This window comes from Coffea arabica, chromosome 1c, assembly GCF_036785885.1.
Source record: "Coffea arabica cultivar ET-39 chromosome 1c, Coffea Arabica ET-39 HiFi, whole genome shotgun sequence".
NCBI lineage: Eukaryota > Viridiplantae > Streptophyta > Magnoliopsida > Gentianales > Rubiaceae > Coffea > Coffea arabica.
Genome location: NC_092310.1, coordinates 45,353,476 through 45,375,768, shown reverse-complemented (window position 1 = coordinate 45,375,768; position 22,293 = coordinate 45,353,476). Strand labels below are relative to the sequence as shown.

The 22,293-nt window shown below is 32.8% G+C and overlaps 1 protein-coding gene across 2 annotated transcripts; it reads left to right on the top strand.

Annotated features, from left to right (window-relative positions):
* Nucleotides 1-14,431: 14,431 nt before the first annotated feature.
* LOC113724432 (hexokinase-3) lies at nucleotides 14,432-21,559 on the top strand. Of its 2 annotated transcripts, none has more exons than XM_072073101.1 (9): nucleotides 14,432-15,287; nucleotides 16,504-16,654; nucleotides 16,781-16,963; nucleotides 17,356-17,430; nucleotides 18,919-19,074; nucleotides 19,331-19,429; nucleotides 19,547-19,674; nucleotides 20,737-20,818; nucleotides 20,906-21,559. In XM_072073101.1, the coding sequence occupies exons 1-9, from the start codon at nucleotides 15,004-15,006 to the stop codon at nucleotides 21,281-21,283; spliced, it is 1,536 nt and encodes a 511-aa protein (XP_071929202.1). In that variant the 5' UTR covers nucleotides 14,432-15,003; the 3' UTR covers nucleotides 21,284-21,559. The 2 variants fall into 2 exon arrangements, with proteins under 2 accessions (XP_071929202.1, XP_071929198.1); XM_072073097.1 differs by having other exon boundaries at nucleotides 16,504-16,666.
* Nucleotides 21,560-22,293: the final 734 nt, after the last annotated feature.

Genomic DNA, 22,293 nt, shown 5'->3' with positions numbered 1-22,293 from the left:
GTCATTTTGTACGTTTTGAAACTACGGAAGATTTTTCTATGTATTAGGTATATCACAAGAGACTTTTTTGTTTTTAACCCTTAAAATAAATATTGGGAAAAAACCGTTATTGTCAAGTATAGTGTCTTATAACAAAATCCCAAAATCTCATGAGTACTTTTTTTTTTCTTCTTAATTTGTGGCATAAACTCTTGTCATTATTCAACAATAGAGAAGAATTTATACACTGTAGGGACCTACTCAACTGGAAAAATAGATACGACTCTGTACTTTGAAAGCCTCGTGACTAAAATAAGGGTGTAAATGAATCTAAACAAGCCTAATTTTTTGTTGATAATTTGGATTAGTTTAAAATTATGTTCAAATTTGACTTATTTACTTCTTGAATCGAGATCGAACAAACTTTTATCGAGTAGAACTTAAGTTGAGTTCAAGCAATTTAAATATGTTACATGTAAAATTTCACTTTTATGCTAATCTAACCAATTTGAGTCGAACTTGAAAGTTTATCAAATATAAAATTCTATTCAAATTTGATTTAATTAGTTAGTGAACTAAATTTGAACAAGCTTTTATTGAGTCAAGTTCAATTCGAATATCGAGTAATTTAATTCATATTTCAACCTTACACTAAAATACTGTAAAACACTAAATATCTTTCCTCTAGGAACTATGCTTGTGTTAATTCACATTTGAAATAGAATTGTTTTTTGTTATATAAATCTTGAAACATGCATGCTACATAAAACTTGAATTGTTTTTTGTTACGTTTAAGATGGATCTCGGAGTCAAAAGTCTTGAACGGACGACTTCTTAGACTGCTAAGTATTTATTTCATTATCAAGATATACAGTGCAAGACACTTGTCAAATTTTCATGTAGAAATACATTAACGACAAATCTAAAATGAGAACACTGATATTGCGGTATGGGTCTTAATATGCACATAAAATCAGGCATTATAATCATTTGTGGATCAAAAAGGTGAAGAGTCTGTCAAACAACCATATATAACAATCCCTTTATTTGAAAGGGAAAGATCATCAAGATTTCCAGATCCAACAGGCCAGCAACGTTTGTATCGTACACGTTGGGGTGAAATAATCCATGTTCTTCAATAATGAATCGTTGACCAATGGAACTTTGCAAAAGCTGAAATTTCCAATACCTTTGGCATACATCGTTTGAAAATTGTGGGAATCGATCTTGGCTGTGTGTTATAGTGCTGCTCTCTTTTTGTTTAGCTTTTTACTGTTCTTTTCAACTTTTTGGTCTTGCTTTCTTCATACTTGGAGAACTACACATAGGCTTTTTGGCTCTTTCTCTGCGTTGAGTTGAACGGTTCCAAATACATGCTTGATCAAGTTGAGATAAGAATCTTTAATGCACATTGATTTGTCAATGTATCATCTTCACTTTATTTAGAAAGCAAGAAGATGCATCCAAGTCAAGAAAATCTGGCTTCTTTAGAGAATCCAATATATCTCAATTGCTTGTTATTGTCAATATTTTTCAGTGCAACGATCGATGTTTGATTCTTGTTTTGTGATTTTATACTTCATCGTTTTTTCACTCCTTTTTGTTAAGCAAACTAAACACAAAAAAAAAATGATAAATACCTTATCAAGTTTTATGGAAAAAAACTGATAGTTAAAGGGCAGCTAGTTTGAGTTCTTTTTGAAAAAAAAAATTGTGGGGAATTACTTCACTTTGATGTTGATTATCCTTACACAAGAAAAAAATTCCTTCGCACCCTTTTATTGGTGTGCTATTTTTGTATTATTTTATGTAGTATTTTTTGCAATGTGAAATATGTGAAATAAAAAAGTAGTTAGAAAGATAAAAAGTTACTAAAAAACATATTTAGAATATAATATCAAAAAAAATTCCAAATAATATGCTTTCCAAATTGAGCCACTATTGTTTGCCTTTCGATTAGTATTAATATACGTAAACTGAAGAGATAATTTTTTTTAATATGTCATAAATTTTTCCAAATCACACGACCTTTTTAGGATTAGGATCCTATAAATATCATTAGAATTTTAAATTTATTCTTTAACACGAAGTTACTAAATTTGTTATATAATATTGGTCATGACTGACATAAGTGGTAGAAGAAAAAAAAATCAAGTCGAATGAAATAAGTTTTACATTTTACCCTCTAGTTTTTGTTGTACCATCCAAACATGTAATGGTAAACTAACATATAGTTAAGTGATCCAATCCAATTTTTTTTTTGTTTTTTAAAATAAAATGACAACCCTTTTCTTTCAAATGGAGTAAACTGTGTGGTACATTTCTCAAAAATGTAAGTTGTCTCAAAATTTTACTGAAGAAGATTTAAAAGGTACACTTTTCTCTTCTTGTAGTTGTGAAAAACAATTTTCCGCATTTTGCGCTTTCCTTATTTTGATTATCTTTTGCTTGGTCGAAATGAGACCTCATTTCGAAAATCGATAATCATGACAGCTTACCAAACAGCAACTGTGCCGCCACACTGTTAAACCACCAGAGGTCCGTTATAGAGTTATCAAATGTGGTTTGTTACAGAGTTATCAAATGTGGTTTGTTTGGATAGTGGGTTATTTCCCCAAATATATTTGCTTACATCACCATTATAATTTTCAATACAGTTTTTTATCTTCCCAATTACCTTTTTATCTCACATACATCACATCACAAAAAGTACTACAGTAAAAATATCTCAAATAATTTACAATCTAAACAAATCTGTACACCTCAGAGCAAAAATTCATATGAAACTCAGACCAAATAAGAAAGAAAAAAACTATACAAGAAAAGATACTTTTTTGAAAAATGAAAAGAGTAAATCTTATATACACTATCACAGTTGGATGCATGATATTTGAGTAAAATTTAGATTTTAAATTTAAATTCAAATAAGTTGTTATACATTTAATGGTGAGTGTGTATATACTATCAGTGTATAAAATATTAAATTAAAAAAAATCTACAAGAAAACTAAGTTCTATTTAGAGCTACACTAGGGCGACAAATAGCTGTGACCGACTAAAAATTAGTGTTATTAATTAAGTTTCCTACGTTATCATTGTAAAAAGAATATTCTACATCCAAAGATTAAATCCAATTTTCTAACAAAACCACCTACAAAAAATGGCTTTAAACGTACAATATGGTTGAACGATAGAAAATTATGGGAACTTTTAAAAATCAGATGAGCCATCTTTTAATTTGTATATACCGTATAAGTTGTAAAAATCCTGTATCACTTAGTATAAAATTTTTCTAAATATAATTTCTTTTCAAAATTTTTACTTTTTTTTTGTATATCCAACACACATCTAAAACCTGTTATTGTAAAAAAAAAAAAAAAATTATAGTGACAATGGAAATTACGTTGTCCATTAATTCAACGTAGGTATCTATTAAAAACAGTACTTTGCCGACAAATAAAAGAAAACCACAAATGAGACGGCTACTTTACAAAAGTGGCATGATAAGTATTATTGTACACGTCTCATAATTGTCTGCTGCCATATGCTTTGTGATTGGTCAAAAAAAGTCAAAATTTGATAAGAAATTGGAAGCATGAGAGCCGAGGCGGAGGACAGTCATATAGATATCCATGATTGACAGAACAGGGCCGGGTTTGGTAGTGGAATTAAGTTGGGAATATTCCCATTTGACTACCCGTGTATTGACGTTTTTGCTGCTTGTGTCAAAATCACGCAAGTTTTAGCAGAGACCGAACTCGGTTCATGTTTATGTCGCTTTCCTCAAAGTAACAATTATGGGAACGATTAAGGGGAATGGCATTATTGCTTGCAAAGACCTTTGTTTTTTTTTTTTTTTTCAATTAGTTCTATTTGGAGAATCGTTTATTTTTCCAAACTTTTTGTCTCTTTGGAAATTTGAATGTAGTTAGGGTTGTTGGAGCCAGACGAATATTCAAGAACCGGTTTCGTGTTCGGTCCAAACGGGGATTGCAGACAGGCACTTCTGGGTTCGATGTGATTGGATTCAGTTATTGTAATTCTTTCAAAAATTTAGTACATACTACAGTCATGTTTAATAACCTAATTCAACATATAAATTTAATAGGTTTAAATCTTAATATGTTCAAATGTGTTTAATAATTAAAAATAGAACATGTGAATTAATTAAATGACACTAAATTTTTTAAATAAAACTTACTCCAAAGAATAAGTGATAAGTTATTTACTTATCATTTAATACGATATACACTCAAATGTATCAGATTTATAACTTAACAATTCAATAATTTAACGGATTCATATTTCAGTTTTATCAAATGCATCTTAAGTTGTATTTATCATTAAGTTGATGTTCATGAATAAAACTTATGCGTACAATGAAGTTATGAATAAATATTATATACACTGATAGTATATCACTGTCACCGTTGGATCCATAACATATGTACAAAAGTTGAATTTTAAATTTAAATTTTGCATAGTTGTTATTCATTCAACGCTAATAGTATTTACACTGTCAATGTAGGAAAGATTAGTTCTAAAGTTATATGATGGTACACCAAATTATCTAAGAAGTATAACAATTATACAATCTCAAAAAAGAAAAAAGGATTAATCTTTCCTACACTGACCGTGTATGCACCGTCGGTATTGAACGAATGACAACTATACAAAATTTAAATTTGAAATCCAATTTTCGCACATGTGTCATGAATCTAATGGTGATAGTGTATACACCGTCAGTGTATATAAGATTTATTCAAAAAATAATACCAACAATAGTTGACCCTGGTCCATCCAAACGACTGCATAGATTTTTGTTGATAATTTTTTTTTTCAAAAATTGGCTAAAACTAATCAAATTGCATTTTTTTCTGTAGAATATTCTATGTTTTTAACTCTGATTATGTGCTGTGTTCATCTTTTGTAGTAGGTTCCTAACAATGTATGATGGCAATATGCAATCAAAAATGTAAGTGGTGGCTCCTTAATTCTTTAATAACTAAGCATAAGAATAGGGCTGATTAAATTGACTTTCACATTCTCGTTACTGATTGAAGCATTAAAGCCCCTTGTAGACATGCATTTTTTGGGTTGAACGTTTAAGAATGGTCGGTTTAGATTTAGGAAAAGATTTGAAAGAGAAATTTTATAATCTTTTAACTATGGAGTCATTAGGTTTAATATTTCTTGTTTCAGTAAAAACAAATTAGTGGGGAGATTTTAAAACTCATAAATTCAGAATAACTCAAAAAATACGAATTCATTTTGTACCCACCCCACTTTTCAAAAAAAAATTTGAGATAAATATATTTCATTGATAAAATTGAAAATATAGGTACTGGACCTGATGTCCAATCACTTTTTCTATTCTAATTATGTCAATTTAGAAGGAGGAAGTCAGTATTTAATTTATACTTTGTGTATTTTTTCCATTGTTAACGAACACACAACTGCACATAAAATGCTATCATTTATAAAAACACACATCTTTATGTCAGTTTTTAATTTGGTTGCGTTCATCCATATCTGAAAACAGTAAATCAAATAAAGTTGCAATATCAAGTCTAAATAAAGCTTTGCAATATGAAGTCTAAATAAAGTTTTTTCAATTAAAGAAAACCCTTGAAGAGGAAAAAAAAAATTCTCTCTTGAAAACAATCGGAGGGAAAAAACCATCACTAGGAAACTATTAGAGAGGAAAAAGCTCCCATGAGGAATTCAAGTAGAGAATTTTTTTTCACATCAAAACGAAAAAGAAATTCCCCTTAGTTTTAGTTCATGAAAATTTTGCACATAAAGTACCACTAACACTAACCATTCTGATTGATTCATTAGTGCGTGATATGGGCATGACTCAAGTGGCTGCAGCTCCTTTTTGACTCAAAACCTGGAAAAAGACCATGAAAAACTAAAGGATACAAAAGGAAAAAGGAACAAGAAATAAATCATTTTCTCTAGTCCAAACTATAGGCTAAGACCAAGTTGCCTAAAAATCTATTGTAATCTTTTTGGCTAGTGTTTCTACGTTAGCATCAATGAAATGTCACTTCACTAAATGACATAATTATGCTTTAACCTGGAGCAAGTACTACAAGAAATTCAGACTTTGGTAGCTTTCCAGGCTGCTGAAGATCATAAAAGCTATCTTTTTATGAGACGAAACTATTGACAGTAAAAAATGAAAAAGGGTTTTAAGTCACAAAAAAAAAATGATTTTAAGTCGCAAATAATGCTATGACATTTATGTAGTAGTCATAAATTTGTTTTGCGACTATTTTGACACTACACTCATTTACAAGTCACAAATAAGCGGTCGAGAATTTATTTGTGACTTGTATGATAGTTTTTACGACCAAATTTTTAGTCACGATAACTACTTTTTAAGTGTAATCAACAATCATCAACGTTGCTTAGTATGTAATTAAGGAACATGGATGCACAGTATTCAGTGATTCGACTTTCAAGTTATCTTCTTGTAGGAATAGGAAGCACTTAAACAGTGGAAAAATGGATCTTGGTACTTAATTATAGAAGCAGTCTGCTCCATGTGTTTACATTCAATATGATCCTGGCCAGTTTGCCCAATAATTGTCTGTTCCACCAATCTAATCAGTTTGATTTGTTGTTCCTCTTTCATTGAATACAATCAAACACAATCAGTATATTCTGACCCTAACAGGAGGAAAATGAAAGGGACAAGCAATGGTTTTATGTAGCTAATAAGGGCATTGTGCTTGAGAAAAAGTGGTTATTATCATTAGGTTCCAAGTTAACAATAATTTTTTTTTTGCCTTTATATATTAAGTATTGTTCTAAGCCTACTAATCAGTCCATTTCTAAAACTAATCTGCCAGGATCTAATTAGTTGATTAAAATCCAAAATTTTTGTGCATTTATAACCAATGCCATAACCTATCAGGGAAAAAAAAATTCAGTAACCAATCTGTCAAGATCTAATTATATGATCCAAATCCGATATTTTTTGCATGGTATAATGATCCAATTGGCTTTGTAAACTCCCAATTTGAAGCTGCGCGTTACCAACTTTTCTTCCAGAAACATATACGGGATTCGAATATTAGGTTTATAAAAAAGTAAAATTAAATTAAGCGAATGTTCGAATACAAAAAGAAGCGATAAATGTAAGTATGTACATTTGAATAATAAAAACAAAGTATAAAATAGGTGTAATAAAGAGTTTTCACTTAACATAATCAAAAACCCAAAAAACAAATGACAACGATTCTATCTAATATTTCCGATCTGATAAATTGAACATTTTTTATTAGTATAAGTTGGATCTTTTGATCTCGAAATCTTTCGCTTTCAATCATAAATATCTTTGCACGTGCACAAGAAAATTGTTGGTATGGGCCAAGCATGGAGTTTTCGCATCTGGGAGCCAACGATTTCGTTTCTCATAAAATATTCTACGAATCTGACGGCTTTGATTATCCCACTCCGACTGGAAACCGCAACCTACTGTTTGGCTGGAATACTCAGCTAAAGTTGAGATAAAACCAACATGCGTTAATTTCCTATAAAGCAAAATTAATATGTGCTCTTTTCCTTTTCCTCATGTAAACATTACACGAGGACTCGTTCATTCTAACGTAGTATTGTTACTCTAAATTGAATGCTTTTATTTGATATCAAAGCAAGTTGGTTCAATTGATAAGAACATATCACTTCTCACAAAAACCGACGTAAGGACTGTAATGAAAGGCAGGCTGTAAAAACTCTTATAAGTAACTTATAATTCCAAGAGTACACTCTGATCCGACATGATAATGATCGGAATTGAATTCATTCAAACTTTATTTTCATTTGTTTGCAAGGGTGGCAGACTGAAAGACTTTGTCTAAATGACGAATTTATACCTCCATCCATAACCTAATAGAGCTAAATCTGAGCATTGCTGTTGGAGATATAAATATTGTGTTTCGTTACATTTAGTTTTAGATGTATGTAATTACATAAATAAAAAATCTCTAGTTGATTGGTAATTATGCAAAACATATATATATTTTTTGTAGCTACAAAGTGATGGTATTGGCATTCCAAGTATTGCTAATGGCACTCCATTTCATTTTTTCTAAAAATACATGAAAAGCTAGAATATCATTGGATTAGCTGTTTTTGAAAAAATTTACTATAGCAGTGTATATGAAAAATTTTTATTATACAAATTTTTTGAAATATTTGATATATTGTATGAATGAGATATTTTTTGAGTTATTGTGTATTATTGTAATATAGTATTTGAAAAACTTGTTTTTGAAAAAATGGCCAATCCAAACAGAGTAATATCATATTATTTTCTTTACCTTTGCTACTACCTTTATTCTTTTTTTTTTTTGGATATACAATAAAATTTCACTCATTCACATGAATTATACTAATGGTAGCAGATACATAAAAAAAAAATGCGAAGAATACAATACAAAGAAGATATTTCCTTATGCTATTTAGAAACTAATATTCTATAACATTCTTAAACTCTAAAATTTTCTGCAAATATAAAAGTGCAACTCCAGTAGATCGTCATTGCTTGTCTTCTGTCGTCAAATCTGATAGGCACGAGTTCTGAATGCCAACAGAAAAAAATTAGATATGACCAAATTGATATGAGAGATCGCAAATCTAACAAGAAAAAAAGGCCAAAGAAAAACTCTCATTCGGAAATAATTAAACTCATTCTAAGAAAATTTTAGGAGAGGAAAAACTTTTATTAGAAAAATTCTAGGAGAGAGAAAATTCTTACAAGAAGAATCCTAAGAGAGAATAAACTCTCAACAGGAGAACCTTTAGAAAAATTTATTAGAAAAATAAAAGGAAAACATCCTAATGCTGGAGGATGGAGGTGAACAAATTTGCTGGCTAAAGAAGTTCTAGAAAGTTTTGCAATTACCTTTCAGTTTTTCCAATCTGATAGTAGCATCTTACTACTACAATATGTTGATATGATTATTAACAAACCCACTTTTACATATTTCCTAGTGTATGATTTCAAAGCTTTGATGAATTTTGTGTTTAAAAGGATTTTAAACTCCTCCATGAATTATCATTAAGCTTTCTATAACAACTTTTAATTGCATCCAACAAATTTTAAAGAATGGGATTTTATCACAGTGTTTTGCTTTTTTCTTACAATGCAACAACTTCTAGTTACATGCATTCAGACATTGCTTTCCTTGATATATCTATTGTGTTTTGCTAAAAATAGGTCCAATGATAAAGACAAATTCTAGTTCTATTGTGTAAGGAAGTCAAGCAAAGTCGAGTTTTTGCTTAATTGAGTTGAATTCGACTTAATTTTACGATGATCAAACTCAATCGAACTCGAGGTCGAATTAATCGTGCTCAGGTTCAAACTTGACCAAGCTCAAATGTAATCATAAAACTTTTTATAATGGATAAGATAAATATTTCACTCTAATAAAATATTACAACAGAATAATTATGTATCTATTATTAGGCTCGACGAGCAGTCACGTCGAATATTTCCAGTCTTGAACTGGCTTGAAATCTCACTTGAGTTCAACTCATAGTTAATTGATATTGATCGAGTTTGAGTTTAAATACACTAACTAGTTCGTTCGAAAGTCTAGTATTGTCACTGTAACACATCACTTCATATCATAATCACAAAATTGAGTCGTCTAGTCATAAATTTTGAGTGTTGATTAATTCGATGTGTCTATATAAGTTCAAGGATTATTATTAATGTTGCTAACATCTTAGGGGCAGGTACATAATTCACAAGTTCTATATTAGTGGAAAGGATTAACTTTTCTTATATTATTAGTTTAACCATTTTTTTTTTCAACCCAAGCAGGCTTGGGTGCAAGATTATAACCTCTACAATTCTCAATCTAGATCTTGCTTGCCTTGTTATTTTTTTCAAGAAAAATTTTTTTATTTTTCATTGATATTATTTTCACATATTTTTTAATCACTTTTTTATTTCACATACATCATTTCTTAAAAGCGTTACAATAATTTTCTCGTGGCACATTTAACATACATCTAAGTCTACTAGGACAAGAAAAAAATTCACACTTTTTTAATCATTACATACATGACACATCTACATATGTGGGGATTAGAAAATGCAAATGCTATGATGAGACCCCAACTTACATTACTCTTTTCCACATCCAATCTCTTCTCTTTTTCCCAAGTGAAACAATCCTTAGTTTATATTCCTCCAAGAATTAAAAAACAAAAAAGCCAAACTTCCCAAAACAATAATGGTGAGAGACTGGAATTGTACTAGTTACCAGAGCATACAACCCACTGTCTAAAGGCCATTGCAGTTGCCTTTTAGTGCTTAGCTGGAATTAGCGGAACACAGCTGGCAAGAATGTACGGACAGCCTAATACGCTGGCTAACCGTCGCCGTCCCATATGTCCACAAGCTCCAACTCTGATATTTATGTTGTCTCCACTCTCCTGGAATATCTATTATTTTCAATATATATATATATATAAACTTTGAATCTGACCGTAGAGAGAATTCTAAGAGCCATTTTCTGATAATTGAACTAATTTCAGTGATTATATATATATAGCAAATTATCCGAGTAGTCATTGAATATATTTGATCACTTAATTATTAATAATATATTTTTACTTATCAATCTATTAAATCTATAAATTTTGAATTATTCCATCTGATTCCACTGTTAACTCTATCATGCATAAAGGTCTAAAAATAATTAGATTTGATAAAATTATTAGTAAAAATAGTTAGAATAAGTTAAAATTTATACTTTTAATAATTCAGTAAGTTACGTGATTAAAATTTGACTATTTGAAAAGTTTAGTGATTACGGAATAATTTCTTCATATATATATATATATATATATGTATATATTATAAGCTGTCCCAAAAAGCCTTATTTATATCAGTGTATGGGAGGGGAGGACCGAAAGGCAAAGGAGAAGCACATTGAGTAGTCACACCACACCGTACTCCATGTATGAAATGCCACTTTTGCCCCTTTCATTTTCTCTTATGGTTAATTGGTTTTAATGTTTAGTTAATAGTTTTTAGTAGATTTAATTTTTAGAATTTAATCAATTTGTTTTGTTGTCCTTGGTGAGTGGAGAGAGAAGGAAGGGGTTTGGTATTACGAAATAGCCCTTGGTTAGATGGGATGAGACTCCACACGTTAAAATTGAGGGATTGAACTTGGAAGAATAGCATTTTAACACATACTTAGTTACACATTTCTAGAGGTTCAAGTAAGCCTCTAAATGCAAGGATGCGAGTAGATCAATAATAAATTAGGTATAAAGTAGTTACATTAGCAAGCGCTTAATACGGACTTGTCAGCAACAATCTTTCTATTATAAGTTTATTCTAAAATATATTCAAGATTAGGAAAAATATGAGATCAGTCGATCAAAATACACGAATTTACTTGGCAGATAAACGACAATACGAGAATAGTAAATTTGTGTATGGACGCTAGTTATTCAACTCATACTTGGAGGCAACAATAGATGTTAAAACCTCATTTGCAAAAATCATATGTCATTATATTAACAAATTTTGATGATCTGATGTTTACTATGCAAGTTTAGGCCATAACCCTACACCAAGTGTCTGGAGACAGCAATTGTTGAACACTTGGACCAGTCAAAAGTGCTATCTTTGCACTTAAAAACTATCCATAAATGGATGTATAGCAGATGCAAAATCTAGAATCTAAATTGCAGAAATTGCTTATGCAATTTTATCTCTTGGCTATTAATTAAAAAGAGCTATAATCTATTTATTGATCCATGGAAGTTGAGGAAGCTGATACATAGAATTTGCATTAATAAAGCATGTATATGGCAAAATGTAATTACATATGTGTCATAAAGGGAAACCACATAATTAATTAACTTCTTCAAATTCAATATCATTCCTAATAGTCAAAACCTCCTCTTGAACGTCAGCATGACCCGTGCTTAGTTCATAGATTTCATTAATGAGAAGTCGACGGTTAGGTCCTTAGAAGAATATTATCCAAAAAAAGCATATTGTAAAAAAAAAGTAATAAACACATTCTTCTCTAAATATGTTTTTGAGATACCTTTTTATCTCACATAGATTATATCGACCAAATTTCTAGATAAATTTATATCCAAAAATAGAATCAAAGTCGGCGTTGGCTTGTTTATCGGTAAATCGATTACTATTTCACTTAAGTTTGCCCTAAATTTATAGTCGGGTCACACTTCACGCCCATCCTATTTTTATATCAATACCGAACCATCAATGTCTCTCAAGATGGTTAATTACGAAAGTATTTGAAGTAGGGCTGCAAACGAATCGAGCCGCTCGCGAGCCGCTCGCGAGCGGCTCGAGTCAAGCTCGAGTCGAGCTCGAGATTAATCGAGCTCGAGTCGAGCTCGAGCCAGCTCGAGTCAAACTCGAGCTCAGAATATTAAGCTCGTTAGCTCGCGAGCCGGCTCGCGAGCTTGAGTATATATATATATTTTTTATTTTTATTTTTATTTAATAATAAAATTACGTATATTATATATATATTTTTTTATTTTTTATTTTCATAGTGAAATTACGGATATATCCTTAATATTTTATTATTTATTTAGAAAAAAATATTATTTTATTTATTTTTTTTAATAAAAATATTTTTTTTTTATTTTTTTCGAGCTCGAGCTCGAGCTCGAGCTCGGCTCGACTTGATTCGAGTCGAGCTCGAGCTCGAAAATTGCCAGCTCGTCGAGCTCGAGCTCGAGTTCGAGCTTGGTAAAATTTAGTCGAGGCTCGGCTCGATTAGCTCAAAGCTCGACTCGGCTCGGCTCGGCTCGTTTGCAGCCCTAATTTGAAGGGAGTAAAATGCAGCTAGTATATAAATTTTACGAGCTCACATGTGATTAAACACGTATTCAGTTGAGATTGTTTTGCATTGTGAAACTTTTCTAGAACTAGTTGTAATTACCATTAATATTCCTGAGGCAAAATCATTGCACCAAAACACCTAGACTTTACAAACTAGAAAAAACGAACAATGAAAATATGGGTATGGGAAAAAGAAAAATCAAATCTCAAATTAAGCTAGAGAGAGTGATTAGAAAGAAGTTCTTCTTGTCCAGCCTTGTCTAGAATTATCCTTCATGCTTAAGTCTATTGGCAAACTCATGAATGTGGTTAGATTATATAAGTTTGTTTACTGCTAATGCATTCTCGTGAAAGTAAAATGTCATTAAATATATCTACAAAATAAGTACATAGTGTGATAAACTACATATTTACTTGAAGTTTAAGATAACTAGCTATAAATTATAACAGGATTATGTTGAAATATGTCCAACTATTTTAACTATTTCTATTGAAACAATCCACATTCAAGAAACTGTCATCAAACACGCACCATCTTTATTTATTTTTTCCTGACAAAATTAAATGCATTTAGTTGAGAATGCCATAATGCATTCATATAAATCAAAATATTGCACATAAATGCAATAAGGAACTTTCTTGAACTACACTATATACATTTATGGATATTGGTTGTGTGTTTTAATTATTAGCATTATTATTATCTCTGGTTAAATATGCTTTTTTTTTTCAAATTTTTTGTGTAGTTTTTCTAGCTATATGATTTTTTAAAACAAATTTGTAATCAATTTAATTTACATTTTTTCTCTTAGTATCTCTTATAATGGCTAATGGTATACAAATGTTTCTCATGCAAACGTTACTACATAATGTAATTTGGCTTATAGAAGCCAAATTTATTTAATTTTTTTAACATTCTTTTGACACCATCACTTTTTTTCTGCCCATTTCGATGCATAATTGAAACATTACCAATGCCATGGTCTCAAAACTTCAAACCTAAAGTAGTCAAAAGTAAGATTAAAAGTAAGAAAGAACACTTCTTGGAAATCACATAGCAAAATCACAAAAAAAAAAGGGAAATACAACTCCTTATTTTGCATAATTCAATTCTCATTTCTAGCCACATACAATCCAAAATTCCAAATCAATCAACAAAGAACTTGCCAAGTTCCTTTCCTCAAATGTAAATAAGTCTCCATCACAACCAAGTCAATTTTACACAACTACAACTTTCGAGAATATTAATTACTGTATCCATCCAAATTCCATAAAATCAGCTAAGCTTAGCCAACATCAAACCCCAAAATTCACCGAAATTCAAGTTTATCCCAAAAAAGCCAATAGGAAGGATTCTTTTGATTTTCCCCCTAAACAGAAAGGTCGTTTTCGTCATTTCACGGCGCCTCCCTCAACATCATCACACATCCCATTTAAGATCCTCAACCAGACAAAAAAATCCAGTCTGGCAAATTCCTCATTTCCCTAAAAACGGTCAAAACAAAATCAGTAAAAAGGTAACAAATCCGTCTTTCTCTCATTTCCCGGGGACAAATTCGTCCTTTTGAAATCATTTATAAGTACATTCCGCTTCGCTTTCCAACAAGCCGAGACCGCCTTCTCCTTTCTCTCTCTAATATCTCTCTCTCTCTCTCTCTCTAAAAACAAACCTTTTCTTTTTTCTCGACTCCTCAAAACCACCGGAAAAAATTGGACAAACCCGCCGCTCCTGCGAACGACGCCGTTTTCCTTGTATACTCCAGCTATCTTCATCGCAGAGAAAACAATCGGAAAACGCCATCGTTCAAGAAAGGAAGGCAAAAAGGACGGCGCCGTTTGGCTCTTCGTCGACTGGTCCATCTATCACAGCTTTTTACTACTACTGCTTCTACCACCACCACCACCACCAGTTCCCCTGAAGAAAACTTTCAGTCCAGCGACGTCGTTTCCACTCGGGGCCGTCGAACGACCTCGTTTAATCTGCCCAGGCAAAAGAACGCGGTCGTTTTCCTTTCTCTTAAACCACCGCCGTCCTAGAACTCTCCAGTCCGCTCCCGCCGTTTTCTTTAATTTGAAACTCTTCCAAAAACGGCGTCGTAGGGGAGCCATGGTCAGAAAATAGAAGCTAAATATAAGATAACAAAAAGATAGGGGAGGATGGGGTCGATGGGAAAGGTGTTGGGGGTGGGATTGGTGGTGGGTTGTGCGGTGGCGATGTGCGTGGTGGCTGGGACGATGGTCGGAAAGCGAGTAAAGAGCCGGAGGCGGTGGACGAAGGTCGTGAAAGTTCTAGAAGAATTCGAAGAAGGCTGCGCCACCCCCGTCGAGAAGCTCCGGCAAGTCGTCGACGCTATGGCCGTTGAGATGCACGCCGGACTCGCCTCCGAAGGCGGTAGCAAGCTCAAGATGCTCCTTACTTTCGTCCAAAATCTCCCCAATGGGTATGTGTTAGTGGTACACGATTTACTATTGTATTCAACTTTCTCTTGGTTTTCGCATTTCGTACATGAACAGTACTATAGTACTATTGCTATACGCATGTGTAGCGTCGTCTGTACTTTGGTAGGTGTTTTTGCTGCGCCTTTTTGGTGTTTGTAGGTGTTATTTTTTATATGCTTATTGTTATTGGGTTTTTGTTTTTAGTAAAACAAATACTCTGGAATGGGTTTTGGCTTGTGGCTGTTTTGGTTTGGAGTTTTTTGTTGCATTCTTGAAATCCGAGGTGGCAATTTTGGATTTGTATGGACTGGTGTTTTGTCTTTTTATTCTTTGGATTATTTAGGTTTTGCTTGGTTGGTTTCCATGACTTGATTCAGAATGTGGTTTAATGAGTTTCATTTTTTTTTTTTTTGTAATTTATCTTGAAGCATGTTTTGGTATTGTTTTGGAAGTTAGTTTCGTGGGAAAGGATGGACCTTTTGCATTTTATCGTTCCTTTGTCTTGATCGTGTATGTATTTGTATCATAGATACTTAATGCTGTAAGTTGCTGCTTTGACATTTGGCATTGCAGTGCTAATTGATTCTTTTGTGTTGTAGAAGATATACTGCGCATAGAAAAAGTAGCACCTGGGAAATATATGTCAAGGAGTCGCCCCCCCCCCCCTCTCTCTTCTTCTTCCCCTCATCTGTTGCTTCTCCTTGATTGGAATTTGTGGCTATATTGAGCCTTGTTATTCGAGACTTGATCTTGTGCTTGAAATCAGTTCTTTGAATAATAAACTTGGTTCTTAATAGGATGTGCATTTCTGGAAAAATTTTTGTTAATCTGCCTGATTGTGGCAGTTACCTTTCTTTGTCGCTTTGCGGTTGGCTAAGTAAAGTAATTATTGTGGATTATGTGTGGCATTTTAAATGTTATTACTTGCTGCATGATTGTGGTATCTATTGGTTTCATTGGACATATAGATGATGGGGTTTTGCACTTTGATTTTGATCCTCCAAAAAGGAAAAATGCTCAGGGAAGCCGCTTAGCTCCTCATCAATGTTTGGATACCATACCCAAAAAACAAAGGAAAAGAAAAAAATCTACATGGTTTTGGTCACAACCATAAGTTCTATACCTATTTTTGTGACCGTTAAGGTTTCAAATCACTGATTTATTGCAGTACTTGATCAACAAATATGTGGAAATTGATTGTAGAATACTTCTTTTCAGGAGCGAGAAAGGTGTGTACTATGGTCTGGATCTTGGTGGTACAAATTTTAGAGTGTTGCGCGTCCAGCTAGGAGGTCAAAGATCTGCTATTCTTGAACCTGGTGTTGAACGACAACCTATTCCTGAACATTTAATGACTAGCACAAGCGAGGTGGCCAAGTTTGTAATCCACATGTTCGAAAACTTTTTTTTTTTTTTTGGGCTTCCACTTGGAGATTTTAGACAATCTGATGTTGAAAATGGACTAATAATTATTGTCCATTTTTACCATCTGCAGGAGCTCTTTGATTTTATTGCTGCATCTCTACAGAAATTTGTTGAGAAAGAAGGAAATGGTTCTGTGGCTTTGGAAGGCAAATTAAGGGAACTTGGCTTCACATTTTCGTTTCCTATGAAACAGGCATCCGTTTCGTCAGGCATTTTGATTAAATGGACAAAAGGGTTCTCTATTCATGACACGGTAAGTATGAATGTCTTGCTAATTTTATTTTTGAGTGACGAAGGCAGAAGTTCTTAATGAAGATGGTTTGATTAGCTTCGTTTACTTTAAATGCATTTGCTGGTGTGTGTGTATCCAAATCCATGCAGTGCTTTTCTCCAAAGGGTTCTGTTCGGTGCTTGTCTGCATAAGCACTTAATGGTCTGTGGATCCTATGCTTGGTTTGTGCTTGGACCAAACATTGCTTAATTGCTTAATTGAATTGATGGTACTGCAAGTTAGATCATCATCATTAGGGTGGAGGGAATAAATTGTTACGCAAACAGTTTTGCAACTCCTAATTTCCGGCTATACCTGTGCTTGATATCTCAGAGAAGGTAAACTTATGTGGTATAATGATCATTTGCTCTCAGGTTGGGAAAGATGTCTCTGAATGTCTAAATCAGGCGCTAGAAAGACGAGGCCTTGATATGAGGGTAGCTGTACTAGTAAGGACTTCCAACTTCTTTTAGGTTTTGATTTCTTGTTTTCTTTGTGACATATTTTAAATGAAGCTTTGATCTTCATGCTTGTTTTTTTCTTTTTGATCAAAATTTGATCTTGTGCCTACTGTTGCATCTTTGAGTTGCTGATCCTATGTGTCAAACTTGTACCTGATTTGGCTTTTCTTTTGGCTCTGGCACTGTACTGCTTAGTAGTCTGATACACTTGTCTTGTTACTTCTTGGAAAAAATTATCTTGGAATTTGTAGTCGAAGCATCTGGGAATTTAGAAATTACTTTTTGAATCAAGTTCTTTTGGACTTGTTTACTTTTAACTTTATTTAGTAATTTATAAAAAAGTGACTTTAGCATATATTGTTGATACTTACAAGGGGAAATGGCATTGTCCTTTCCTGAGTATTATTATGTGCTGTAGGATTTGTCCTGAGCTTTTGAGATTATGCTTGACTTATCTCTATTAAGTTTAAAAATCATCAGCCAGTTAAATGTGTTCAGGAAGACAGGTTTTGTAAATTAAACACGTCAATTATATACAAGTGACTCCAGGTTTACTTTAACTTTATTGAGTAATTTCAACATAAAAAAGTGACTTTAGCATATATTGTTGATACTTACAAGGGGAAATGGCATTGTCCTTTCCTGAGTATTATTATGTGCTGTAGGACTTGTCCTGAGCTTTTGAGACTATGCTTGATTTTTCTCTATTAAGTTTAAAAATCATCAGCCAGTTAAATGCGTTAGGAAGCCGGGTTTTTGTAAATTAAACACATGTCAATTATATACAATTAACTTCATGTTAAAATGTTTGATTAGGGAGGTCATATGACTTGAAATTTTGATAAACTAGGAAAGATAATTCTTGTGTGCTCTACTTCCAAACATCTTGAGTTGTGTATTTCATCTGTGGCACCAAAATTGTTACCGGTGATAGACTTCTGCTGAATGGAAAAGGGAAACAAAAGACAAATATAGAATCTGAATTGATCTCTCTGCTTGTGGCCCATGAAGTCTCTCGTTTGAATTGGAAACTTCTTGGAGACCATCACAGTTTTTAGCCTTCATCAACAGTTCAGAGCTTTTGTGGGGCCAAACTTATGTAATAAAGAAACGTCTGTTGATGCAAAAAGATGGACAGAAGAAATTTCAGTATTAGTTTGTAATATCAACCTTATTTTGTTTGTGGTCAAGATTGCAAGATCATGAACTTATAGTGATTAATAGGATAAGCTGTGCTTTTCCCCACCTTAATCTGACGACAAATAATTGATTCCATTTTTGTCTGGTAGATTTACAGTAGTCATGCATCTTGAAAGGCAAAACCATTTTTGTGTTATTGTTAACGTCTAATGGTTTGAAGAAAGCGCACAACTATTTTTTAACATCTGAGAGATGCATATTGAAAGTTTTGTGTTTGTTACTATGTATTTTTCTGGTTCACAGTTTGAATTTAAGGATTGATTCTGTTGCATGCAGATTAATGATACAGTGGGAACCTTGGCCCTAGGGCATTATCATGATGAAGACACAGTGGCTGCAGTAATTATTGGTACAGGTACCAATGCCTGTTACCTGGAGCGATCGGATGACATTATTAAATGTCAAGGCCTTCTTACAACTTCAGGAGCAATGGTATTTCTCCTTCCTTCTTTTGTGATTTCTGCATGTATTATATCCTCCTCCTCCTCCCCCCCCAAAACACACACACACGCACAAAAACCAAAAAAAAATCCACCCAATAAAGAAAAAGAAAAAGGAGGTTCACTCATGTCTAGTTTTATAGCAAATAGTTCTGCTCCCCCATACATAACAGTAGCCAAATTAAGATATCTCTCTAAGATGAAGCGAGTATTCTTTAGATTACTGATCTTGCATTTTGGATCTTTAGGTGGTCAACATGGAATGGGGAAATTTTTGGTCATCTCACTTGCCTAGAACTTCATATGACATTGAGTTGGATAGTGAGAGCCCAAACCCAAATGATCAGGTATTTTTCGCTTCTTTTATACTTTTATGTACTAGTTTTTTCTAATTTTGATATACTCTTTAGTCTAGTAGTTTGTCTTAATTCTTGGAGGTCCCATTGTTGATGTTTTTCATGCAGGGATTTGAGAAAATGATATCAGGAATGTATCTTGGAGACATTGTACGACGAGTTATTCTTAAGATGTCTCAGGAGTCAGATGTTTTTGGATTATCATTTTCTAAGTTGTTGACACCCTTTATCTTGAGGTAAATGTCTGTCTGTCTGGCATTTGGTGGCCTAGTTATAGTTTCGATAAAAAATGGCAACATATATACATCTTTTAGTGTGACTTTGCCTGTATTCACTTGAGAGGGGATGGACCAGATATGAAAGTTAAAGATGACTAAATAGATGTCAATGAGAGCAACCCTGCTAAACATTTAAAAGAGTTCTGAGGGACCATGACCATTTTTGTCTTCTTTCTGGAATTTTGCACCTTTTAAAGATGGTCAATTCATGTCCTTTTATGTAGCTTGCTCTTAATTCTGGGTTGGCTCAATTGCACCTGAAAATTTAGTATAGCTGAGTGAATGTTGATGCCTTTGATTTCATGACATGTCTCCAATTTTCCATGTGATGTATTTATCATTTGAGTTTCCAGGTAATCTTATCCATTTGGAATATTAAAAAAAAAAAGTAATCTTAGCCATTTTTAAATTCAATTATAAAAAATATCATTTTAGGTTCCAATAGTCGTACACTACCCTTGCTCATGGTCATTCCTTGCTAATCATGAGGGCTGTTTGAAGTATCACGAGTGATTTGAAGCAGCCAATTATTGTGCATCTAACAACTAAAATAAAGTATAAAAAGATCCTCAACTCATTTTGAACTATAGTTACAACTTCTTGATGGTTTTGCTCTGAGCTATTTTGAAAGTAAAGGAGCATGATCAAGCTGGGAATTCCATGGGGAACTTAATGATTTTCTTAAGACAAGGACATGTCAGTCTTAGGAGTTTGATTGGTGTAAGGAAGTCAAATGAGTTTCCTATCTATCAATTATTCAGTGATCAGTCTTTATCTTCTTGTTATCTCTTAACAGTTGATGTTTAGTCAATAAATTCTACTGTTATATCATGCATTTGATTATGCAAACCGGCTCATGATCCAGAAGGGGTTTCTGTCTGCTCAAATAATTAGTAAGCAGACTTGGTGGTCTATTAGCGGTAGTCAAACCAACACCTCAGGGTTTACAAGTATGGAGGCTATCTATGCTTTGGAATAACATATTTTCTGTATTTAAATGGTTTTTGAAAATTCTTGTAGGTCACCCTTGATTGCTGCTATGCATGAGGATGATTCCCCTGATCTGAGGGAGGTAGCCCGAATTTTAGGAGAGATTCTAGAGGTGAACCATTTTCTGACCAGTTCTTGAGCATCCTAATCTCTGTTTTTGAGTATTCTGGCTCTCAATTTTGGTGATTTGCTTTTGCAGATCGGTGATGTCCCTCTGAAAGTACGGAAGCTTGTTGTGAAGGTATGTGATGTTGTCACTCGTAGAGCTGCTAGGTTGGCAGCTGCTGGTATTGTTGGAATATTGAAGAAAATGGGTCGGGATGGAAGTGGAAGCACTGCGAGTGGGAAAGTTAAGGGTGGAAGCCACACTAAGATGAGAAGAACGGTCGTGGCAATTGAGGGGGCTTTATATACAAGTTATACTCTGTTTAGAGAGTACTTGAATGATGCCATTGCAGACATTTTAGGGGAAGATATTTCCTCTCATGTTGTTCTCAAGGTCATGGAAGATGGCTCAGGAATGGGGGCTGCCGTTCTTGCAGCCGCTTATTCATCCTCTGGTCAAGATACCTTGTAGCTGCTATGAATATATAGTTGCCACATACATAGATATATATATATATATATATATATATATATTTATATATATATATATAGCTCCTGTAAATTTTAGGACATAGTTAACTCATTCTAGGAGTGATAGTAAAGGCTAGGCTGTGTATATGTCTCAATTAGTAGACAGCTTATAACATAGCTTACCATTTCATTAATTGGATTTGAGAATGTTCCATTCATTTTTTATATATAGAAAGCAGTGGCTACAAAATGCAGTTTGCTGGCCTAACAGGCCTCAGGTGTAGTGTACCCTTTGCCTTGAGTTATCATGCTTTCTGATACTGTTAATTCTAAAAACTCTTCCATTTGTTAAATTTAGAGTGGTACTTAAGTCATTTGGTGTTGTAAAGGTTCTTAGAAGACCTGAGTTAATCACATTTTATTTCCTTAAAGAATACTTCATTTTTCAGTTTATCTCCTAATCTTTAATTTTGCTCGCTTAAACCTTTTTAGGATAAAATTGTCCTTGCATTATTTTGACTTTTCATTTATCTTGTTTTTCTTTCTTTTATTCCTTTTTTTCTTTCTTCTTTATTTAATTCTTCATCTTTTTCATAAAAATCTTTACCTTAATGATTAAAATTAAAAAAGAGGAATTGCAGAGATTTCCTTAAATGATTAAAAAAATATTCAAATCATTTTTCTAAAATACAATTTTTTTAGCCTTTCAATTTTTTTAATTTTGGATTTTTTTCTTTCCTTTCTAATTTTTCATTTTATTCTCAAGAAAATATTATAAGATGAAATTGTTTTCCTTTCTTTTATTTCTTTTTTTCTTTCTTCTCTCTTTCATCCTTCCCAATAGAAATTTCATTTCAACAAAAATTTTTGTTTTGAGTTTGTAATTGCATATTTCTGGGTGAAAGTTTAAAAGGCATCAAAAACTAATTTTGATTTTTTGTATGATGCCACGTGTCACAAATTTCAATTGATGATTATTAATCAGGTCACAATTTCATCTTAAGATATTTT